Below are 10,415 nucleotides of genomic sequence, written 5' to 3' on the forward strand. Positions count from 1 at the left end.
AGTATGTTGTTTGAATAGTAAAAAATCTTCCTTGAGTCATCTACCTTAGGAGCTAAGGATCTCACCACCCCAAAATGCAGTCTTTCTCTTAATCCCCCTATTGCCATAGAGTACCTCACTCTGGCCATAAGCTGTACTGGTTCCAAGCCAGAGGATAAGCCTCGAGTGTTCTGCCAGGGATCTGGGGCCTAATTGTTCCTTTTGAAGGCTCAGTCTTTTTTTCAGCTCTTTCATCTACCTCCACCTTCAGAGGTACCCCATGACTCTAATTCCTGAACTTTTCCAAGGTTCTGTGATTTTAATGAACTTGCTTCTTCTCAGCTCTTCTATCTAAAAGCTCGTATTTCAGCTCTCTCAGGTCTACTAAATCTGTTACCACTTCTCTATCTCCTTTCCATCTTCCAGAGTTTTGTTAATATTTCTTAAGTGCTGCCCTCCTTCCTCCACTTTTCCCTTGAATGGCTCTACATTTTTAGTCTTTGACTAGGTGGATAAATGAGTAGAAATAACATGTGTCTAAATGGCAATGTATACCTAGAAGCAAAACTGATCAAGTTTCTTTATGGTTGCTAATCCCGTTTTAAGAATTTGGAGATGAAGTTCAGGGGTGACCCCCTTTTCTTTCCTAGTCCCTAATTAATTCATTCATTTTATAAGGAAGTAGAATGAATCATCCAAAATTCCAAATGCCAAACCAATCCAGAAAGGTTATTTTTCAGCAAGTGTCTTTAGTTTCCTCCTCAAGTCAATAATAACTAAGAACCAAAGATTACCCGCATTGACTTCACAGCCCTCTATGAGATGGCAAAAACGTGAGCAAGGAAAATCCCGTCTTAACAGGGACATAGAAAGTGAGCTTTGCCTGAGTTCAAATTCTGGACATACTCACAGCTCCTACTTGGGGAAGAAGAGCTGACATCCTCTAGCACAGAGAGCAAAAACTAAGACTTTTACAAAACTTTTTATGCTTCCATTTTCTTTCCTTGTTTTAACTTGCATAATTTATCTCTGGGGATGAAATAACCTAGGCCTTTGGCACCATGCCCCAGGAAAACTATCAACGGCCTATGGAATCCATCTTCTACCAAAAGAGTGAAGGGCTTTCATTTGACAAAAGACCAAGAAGCACCCACACACATACCTATAATGCAGGGTTTCCAAAGATTTCCTGGGACATACCTGAAATATAATCAGGTTCCCTAAGGTTCTTCAGGCATTACAGTAGTGAATATAATGAGCCATAACATATTTCATAATGGAAGTTTTGATTACTACTGCTATTAGTTAGAATTTTATGATTCCTGTTACCAATTAAGTAAAAATGGAAAACAAGTATTCTTTTGTGTTACTTTCCATAAACAAGGCCTTTCCAGAACACTCTTACTTTAGAAGTGGAATTTTTTTTAGTATCCAACTATCTCAGGCTGCCTCAGAAATTAATAAGATGTAAAAATGTAAATTAATACAGAAGTTTTGATGGGGAGAGGAGGTTAAATGTGAAAATGACTACAATCCCCTATAAATAATCACTGAGTAAAAGATCCTGCTAGCAAAGAGCCACTGTGTCCCAAAAGAGTACCTGCATATGTGAGCTATGTTGTCACCATGTCTACAACAGGGACTACGGTAGATGTGTGATTCATACAATAGTTTCAGGGATCCCCCATCACCCAGAAAAAAGGAAGAGAGAAGTGAGAGAAAGAGCAACTGGGCCTGTTTCAATGTTTGTATGCATTTCAAATGTAACCATTGACTAATTATAATAAACAAGGGTGATTATGGCTGTTTAACTTCCATTTTCCAAATGCCAATAATCAGAAAAGAAAATAACCATACAAGAAACAACTAGAGCCCTTCTATTTCTGGGATATATGGGGGGGGGGGGCTTTCGAGACAGCAGATTACTGTCCTTGAACTACACCCTCACTAGCGAGGTCTCCATTAGTCTTAGGCAAATGTGATGCTAAAGAATGCTATCTATCTTGAATGAGAACTGTTCACTTCAATCCAGGGTTTAACATCCCTTTACAGCTCCCTACTGGCTTCAAGATGAAGTTATAACACCTTAGCAACATCTATGTGCACCTCTGTAATCCCGCTATAACATTACTTGGTCCTAAAATCAAAAGAGAATTAATAAAAATCGCAACCCTTCCTTTTCACCTCCTTAGCCCCTCACTATTGCTCCCCTAGTCATCCGTACCCTTCATTTCCCAACTAATCAGTCCCTTTTCTGTCAAGACACAGGGTGTATAGACAGACCTCAGTATCAGAATCAAAACGTGTATTTGTTTCCAGTCTTGAAAGGTTTGGATAAAATTCTGCTCATTGCTCCACCTAGTAATTTAGCACAGTCTGTCTCATACAAGGTGTTCATTATGTGTTTGTAGGTGAATGGATGAAATGAATGAACCAAACTCCGATAAAACTAGATGTACAACTCAAAACTCAAGAGAGAGAGATTCTCAGAACAACTCCTCATGAGGCCTCAGAGGGGCCACAGTGAGAACTAAACGTCCCTGAGACCTGAGCCATACCCTCATTTATCCAGCTCCACTTCCGGCCTGTCCCCACACGTTGTAGATTTGGGCACGTAAAGGGGTCTGTGGGCAGTTCCAGTTTCCATGTCCATCTTTTAAAGAACCAGAGCAGCCCAGCTCTGAAATGCTGTGGGCATGGAGCTCAAATTTGCCTAGCTGCATCAGTCCGGCCCAGCAAGCCACGAAGATTACGGCACCAACGCGAGAGGAGCAGCAAGGGCAGGTGTGCGGGGCCGGCCGACGCGGGCAGGGCGGGGAGCGGAAGAATGGGCCCCGGGGACCGCGGGAGCGTCAGGCGCCGCGTTACCTCTCCAGAGCCTGCAGGGTGTAGCTGATGAGCGGCCTCTCCAGGATGGGATAGAACTGCTTCGGGGTGGGGACGCCCATTCTCTCCCCGCACCCCCCTGCCGGCAAAACGGCCGCCACTGCCGCGGAGCCGAGCCCAGGCCCAGCCTCGGCCCGGCTCAGTGACGAGACCGAGGCCGCCCGGCCAGAGCCGCGCAGAAAAGGCCCTGGCTCCAAGGGCCTGGAGATACCGGGCGACCCGGACTCCATGGCGGCAGGCGGCGCGCGGGCCCGCTCGCCCGGGAACCAAAGCTCCCGGCAGCTGCTCCCGCCCTCAGCCCGGGTCTCGGGTGAGGGGGACGCGGAGGGGAGGGTGCAGAGCGGACAGACAAAAATCGCCCGTCCGAGCCGCGCCGCGCCGGCGCCGCGCGTCGCAAGGACGATCCGGGCGGCAGCTGAGACTGCCGATCTTCTTTCACGGCGCCGCAAGCGCCTCTGTTCTCCAGGCCCAGCGCCCCCGGAGGAGAGCTTTCTTGGCTCTTTACTTCTCCCGAGGCAAGCCCAGCAGTCGCCGCAGGTGAAAGTATCAGCATACCCTACATACCTAAGGGTTTCATAAACTTAACACTGTGCATATGCAGCAAGAGGCCGACTCCCTCCCAGCGCGAGCCCCTCCCCTCCCTCGCCGCCGTTTTAAGATATTTGAAAGAAATTTGGATTCAAGTCACAGGATGCGACGGCGGGCGTGGATTGAAGTGTGCTCACCCATTATCTGACTTTCATTAAGTGCAGATTTCCTGGATCCTACCTCCGGTAAACAAGTGTTGCGATGAAACACCAGTAAGCCCAATTAAGATGATTCCCAAACGTGCCTTCCTCACTGGAACCACTGGGGAGCTCAAAAAGTGCTGCTGCCTGCGTCTTACCCTCACAAATTGGGATTTAATTGTTCTGATGTGTGACTTGGGCGTTGGAATTTTTTAAAGAGCCCCCCACACACCAGGTGATTCTAATGAGCAGGCGCTTTTCGGAAACAATGAGCCAAAGCAGTAATAATAGTGCTGAGAATTGGGCTGAACAATCGACACGACAATCCAATTAGTAGCGTTTCCTTTACAGAGGAGGAAATGGGGTTAGAGAATTTAAGTAACTTGTTAAGATTCCACAGCAAATGAGCAAGAGCCGCCTTAAGGCCCTTGCGCAGAAGTAGAGCCCGAGTTGGAGAAGTCAAGGCTCGAAGCACACCTTGCCCTTATTTACTACTGTCCTTGCTGACAATGTTTACCATGAAAATACAGTGAAGTATTTGGAGTGCTAGCGAACTCCTGTATTAGGTCTCTGGAATGTAGCCTCCATAACAAAGGGACCTTGCTTTTTTGTTATTTAGTTTGTGTGCCCCCCTCCTGGAATATGAGAGGCTCAATAAATACTTACTGAATGAAATGTTGATTGAATAAATTAATGTGATTAAAATGTATATAACTAAATATTTGCTAATTCATGGTTTTCAATCTTCACCCATCAATGTTTAATAAATATTCATATTTTTTAATCCTTTAAGCATTGAAAATATCTGGTTATAATTTTCCAATTTCAGTATTTTTACCTGTTTTTCACATTTTAAGTACACAAAATTAAAATACAAATTTTCTACTCATATCCTGTTTTTATTATTTAGTTTGTGTTATCAAAAGCACTCTTGGTTTCACTTTTGTTACTTGTATTATAATTAATGTTTAGCTTGTATGCTAGTTGAAATTTGCCAGGTCAGTGACTTAGCTGAAAACTAAACATCGTATTATACTTGACTTTGTAGCACCACTACCACACCCATATCTGGCCTATAGGATGCCTTCAATTAATGTCTGTTGACCAACTGGATAGATATGAATGAGTCTATCTATGAGGGCAAAAAGACAAATCAAATTATTATTTCTATTAATTATGATGGTTTAAACCTCTCCTTTAATCTACAAGTGTAGTTAAAACTGTACTTAGTCTTCGTTTTCTCAGTCCTGATCAAAGAAGAGCATAGTAATAAAGATTTTGTTATATTAATTGCTATATAACAATTTCACATCATTAAACCTTGACACATTTTAGCCATAATATAATTTATTTTATTGATTTGATTTGCTTATTAGAGCAAATACATTAATTTTGCTCTGTTCACCTGAGTCTTAGCTCACACATACTGGCTTTAATAATGTCTAACCAACTTTAATTGAAAAATAATGACAGACTACAACAGTCATTCATATAGAGAGTATGAGAATAACATTTTCCTCTGTTTGCCTTTTTCTTGTAGATATAATTAGTTCCACGTTTTGCATCCTTTGGGTAAAAGATATGGTTTCCCATGTTACTTTATACCAAGTCATAGTAGCTACATGATAAGAACATCTTCTTTACAGCAGACATTCAAATATGCAGACCCTAGAAAATAATCCTCCAGGATCCATTGGTCATAACCATTCTAAGAAATCAGTTGAAGAGCTTAGAAAAAACTCCCAACTGTATTTCAATGCAGGATGTACACAGTGGAGAAGATCTTGGTTTGGTTTTTCGTCTGGGCTTCTGTGGTAATCAGAATAACAACCTCCCAAAGATGTCCACATCCTAATCCCCAGAATCTGTGAATATGTTTCCTTGCATGACTGAAGAGACTTTGCAGATGTAATGAAGTTAATGATTTTAGATGAGGAGATTATCCTGAATTATTGGGGTGGGTTCAATGTAATCACAAGAATCCTTATAAGAGGGAATCAGGACCACAAGCCAGTAGAAGCTGAAAAAGGCAAGGAAATGAGTTCTTCCCTAGAGCCTCCAGAAGGAATGCAGCACTGCCAACCCATTTTCAGATTTTAGACCTTCAAAACTGTAAGATAATAAATTTGTGTTTTTCTAAGCCACTAAATTTGAGGTAATTTGTTACAGCAGCAATGTGAAACTAATATAGCTTCATACTCGGGAAAAGACTCAAATTTACCTTTTGACTGTTATCTCCGAACAAAGATACCCTGATGTTATTGAAAAAAGAATACATTGCTCATTCAACTGTACTCATGTCCCATTACCAGACCATACCATCCTCAGTGCACTATGAATTTTTCTAATAAACACTTTCATTACATTGTGAATAACAAAATGTATTGCATTGTATTGTGAATCTTTAATGTATAACTTTGTTAAATGTACACAATTTTGTAACCTCACTTTGTCTAGTCTTTAAATTTGTAACATATGGAAGTATACATTAAATAGAAGTGGTTGTCACCTTTATATCCAAAAGACCTGGAACCTTGCATTTTTTTAAATTTCCACACGTTGGTCTTCCCTAGAAGACTTATCTTGGAGAATTATTATTATTATTATTATTATTATTATTATTATTATTATTATGGAATTTTAGATCTACTTAATGAAGGCAAAATATTTCCAGTGTTAATTCAAATATAATTAGTACTGCTAGTCATTCCCTCCTCCCCAACCACACTTACTGTTTTAATAGCATTTCTAGAGATTAGCTGGGGCGTTGCTCACAAGGGCTAATGAATGACTGAATGGTTCAATTCTATTGAATCAGAGCCAAATAAAGTAAATTATTGCTCTACTGTGGGTCAGCTAGAGAATTTCTCAGTTTATGGATTCTAACCTGTTTTGCCATTGTGATCTCATATCTATTACAGTCTATTAAACTCTGATCTTTAACTAATTTTCATACAGAAGAAAGATGATAACTCAAAACTGAGGTCTTTCTGTGAATAATTCAAACTAAACAACATCGCATGTAAAGCTTAGGATCTTTCATTTTCTCAGAATTTCTTGCAAAGTTAATTACCAATTGTCTCAACTGTCTGTTTTGTTTTACCTGTGTAGCTAAAAAGAGAAACAATGGTGAATATTTAACTTCAGGATGAATGATAAATTTGACATAATTAGTGATTGTTAAGTTTAACATTTCATAAGAATCATCTGGGGGAATTGTAGTATGTGTGTGCGTATATAGTGTTAATGTATAATATTTTTTTCCTGGCACCTACTGACAGAAATTTTGATTTGGTATGTCTGGAGTAGGACCCAGAAATCTGCCTTTGTAATAGGCCTTCTTAGGTGATTCCAGTGTATGTGCAGACAAGATTTAATAAACACTGAGATAAAAAAAAAAAAAAAAAAAAGTATATCCCAATTCAGGAGATTTAATTTTAGGACCTAAAGCAAACATGCCATATAAAATTGCATGAGAAATCCTGTTTTATTTCCTTGTTAATTCATAAGGAGAGATACACGAGGGAAGAGTGTTTCAGTGCCAGAAAGGAAAGATGGAAGGGAAGGTGGAGAACCATATTTTCCCACTGGTATTTCTGCAGACCTGTCATTTAATAATACAACAATCTTCCTGAGAGCCACTCAAGACAATGTCGTTGACAACAGCTTAAACAGAATTGAAATTGTTGCCTGACACTCTACTTTGCTTCTGGACCTAGTGGGTACAATTCATCTGAGGGATGCCACATAACTCCAGAAACTAAAAGAGAGGAATGACCCCTTATGCATAAGGGACAGTATGGGAAAGGTGATATCTTTGGGAGCTTTGGGAAGCAAATGAATGGTCTAGATTTGGTGATGGTCAGTCTTCACAATTCAGGGAAAGGGGGAACCTGTAATCATCAAAGAGCGTCAGGTAGAAAAAGAAGGTGCTTTGCTATTTCTGCAAGGAAAAACATTGGCCACAGCCATTCTTGGACATTTCAACTTCACTTAACTCATTACTAAAAGAAAATTAAGAGGAAAAAAATGGACTTCAAGAGGAAAATTCTCCCAGAAAATTCAGTCAAGACTGTGGTAGAGTCAGAGCTTGAAGAGAGGAAGGTAGGATGGAGGAAGGAAAGAGAAGAATGAGACACTGATAATAGAATTTCATCAGTGAAGCGCAAAGGATCTGAACAAGCTTTCAATTTTTGTAAAAAAAAGTGTCTCATTGTTTTCTAGCAGAGAACACTCACTAAGCCAACCAAAGAAAAAGAGAAAAAGAAAAAAAAAAAAAAAAACATTATATAGACTTTGGGCAGACGCTGTATAATCCAGTTAGAGCAAGCAATAAACTAAATTGGTTTAGACAAAAAGCACTTAATGGTGATAAAAAGACAATTGTCAATGTAGAGGTAAATTGTGGCAGATTACAAAGAAGAAATTAGGTCACTGTGTTGTTTGTGCTGTATGTGAATAGAAATAAATGCTTCCATTTGTGACCATGACTACCACTAATTGGCTTAAGACATAAATGAAAGAATGAATGAATAAATGAAGCAATGTTAAATTTACCAATCAATGTAAATTTAAATGCATGGAGACAAATTTACACTTTGTCTTTGGAAAAGTTAGGATGCTCAAAACTATTTACAAAAGAAAAAAAGTTAATTTAACTTTGCACTGGCCCTCCTCACCCCAACTTCTTACTCCTTGCCACCTATCCAATTGTTTATTCCTTAAAAGAACTCAAGAGCTTGACTAGAGATTAAAAAGATAAAGGAGGCAAGATGGCACACTGGTGAGCTATATGTTTTAGTTACTCCTCCAGGAAAGTAAGTAGAAAGCCAGGAAATGCGTGGACTGGACACCACAGAGCAATCTGACTTTGGGCATACTTCATACAACACTCATGAAAACGTGGAACTGCTGAGATCAGCGAAATCTGTAAGTTTTTGTGGCCAGGGGACCCGCACCCCTCCCTGCCAGGCTCAGTCCCGTGGGAGGAGGGGCTGTCAGCTCCAGGAAGGAGAAGGGAGAAGTGCAGTGGCAGCCCTTATCGGAAACTCATTCTACTGATCCAAACTCCAACCATAGATAGACTGAGACCAGATACCAGAGACTCTCAGAGCAGCCAGCCCAGCAGAGAGGAGACAGGCATAGAAAAAAAACAACACGAAAAACTCCAAAATAAAAGCGGAGGATTTTTGGAGTTCTGGTGAACATAGAAAGGGGAAGGGCCCTGAGGTGCATATGCAAATCCCGAAGAAAAGCTGATCTCTCTGCCCTGTGGACCTTTCCTTAATGGCCCTGGTTGCTTTGTCTCTTAGCATTTCAATAACCCATTAGATCTCTGAGGAGGGCCCTTTTTTTTTTTTTTTTTTTTTTTTTAATCCTTTTTTCTTTTTCTAAAACAATTACTCTAAGAAGCCCAATACAGAAAGCTTCAAAGACTTGCAATTTGGGCAGGTCAAGTCAAGAGCAGAACTAGGAGAGCTCTGAGACAAAACGCAATAATCCAGTGGCTGAGAAAATTCACTAAACACCACAACTTCCCAAGAAAAGGGGGGTGTCCGCTCACAGCCATCATCCTGGTGGACAGGAAACACTCCTGCCCATCGCCAGCCCCATAGCCCAGAACTGCCCCAGACAACCCACTGTGACGGAAGTGCTTCAAATAACAGGCACACACCACAAAACTGGGCGTGGACATTAGCCTTCCCTGCAACCTCAGCTCATTGTCCCAGAGTTGGGAAGGTAGAGCAGTGTGAATTAACAAAGCCCCATTCAGCCATCATTTCAGCAGACTGGGAGCCTCCCTACACAGCCCAGCAGCCCAGAACTGCCCTGGGGGGACGGCACTCACCTGTGACATAGCACAGTCATCCCTCAACAGAGGACCCGGGGTGCACGGCCTGGAAGAGGGGCCCACTTGCAAGTCTCTGGACCCATACGCCAATACCAAGGACTTGTGGGTCAGTGGCAGAGACAAACTGTGGCAGGACTGAACTGAAGGATTAGACTATTGCAGCAGCTTTAAAACTCTAGGATCACCAGGGAGATTTGATTGTTAGAGCCACCCCCCCCTCCCTGACTGCCCAGAAACACGCCCCATATACAGGGCAGGCAACACCAACTACACACGCAAGCTTGGTACACCAATTGGACCCCACAAGACTCACTCCCCCACTCACCAAAAAGGCTAAGCAGGGGAGAACTGGCTTGTGGAGAACAGGTGGCTCGTGGACGCCACCTGCTGGTTAGTTAGAGAAAGTGTACTCCACGAAGCTGTAGATCTGATAAATTAGAGATAAGGACATCAATTGGTCTACAAATCCTAAAAGAACCCTATCAAGTTCAGCAAATCCCACGAGGCCAAAAACAACAGAAAATTATAAAGCATATGAAAAAACCAGACGATATGGATAACCCAAGCCCAAGCACCCAAATCAAAAGACCAGAAGAGACACAGCACCTAGAGCAGCTACTCAAAGAACTAAAGATGAACAATGAGACCATAGTACGGGAGATAAAGGAAATCAAGAAGACCCTAGAAGAGCATAAAGAAGACATTGCAAGACTAAATAAAAAATGGATGATCTTATGGAAATTAAAGAAACTGTTGACCAAATTAAAAGATTCTGGACACTCATAGTACAAGAATAGAGGAAGTTGAACAACGAATCAGTGACCTGGAAGATGACAGAATGGAAAATGAAAGCATAAAAGAAAGAATGGGGAAAAAAATTGAAAAAATCGAAATGGACCTCAGGGATATGATAGATAATATGAAACGTCCAAATATAAGACTCATTGGTGTCCCAGAAGGGGAAGAAAAGG

The 10,415-nt window shown here is 41.3% G+C and overlaps 1 protein-coding gene across 9 annotated transcripts in view; it reads right to left on the reverse strand.

The window, feature by feature from the left end:
• The window catches only part of CRPPA (CDP-L-ribitol pyrophosphorylase A), a 359,365-nt gene extending 355,503 nt beyond the window's left edge, over nt 1-3,862 (reverse strand). For 5 of the 9 annotated variants that reach the window (XR_005217022.1, XM_037836824.1, XM_037836823.1 and 2 more), the window contains exon 1: nt 2,848-3,228. Coding sequence is in view for 5 of the 9 variants with exons in the window: in XM_037836824.1 (XP_037692752.1) it covers nt 2,848-3,095 (248 nt within the window). In the remaining 4 variants the exon portion in view is untranslated. Of the gene's footprint in view, nt 1-2,847; nt 3,393-3,429; nt 3,483-3,590 lie in introns of those variants that run through there. The other 4 variants (XM_037836830.1, XM_037836829.1, XM_037836827.1 and 1 more) reach the window with 4 other exon arrangements.
• Nucleotides 3,863-10,415: the final 6,553 nt, after the last annotated feature.

Source organism: Choloepus didactylus, chromosome 5 (assembly GCF_015220235.1).
Source record: "Choloepus didactylus isolate mChoDid1 chromosome 5, mChoDid1.pri, whole genome shotgun sequence".
NCBI classification, from domain to species: domain Eukaryota; kingdom Metazoa; phylum Chordata; class Mammalia; order Pilosa; family Megalonychidae; genus Choloepus; species Choloepus didactylus.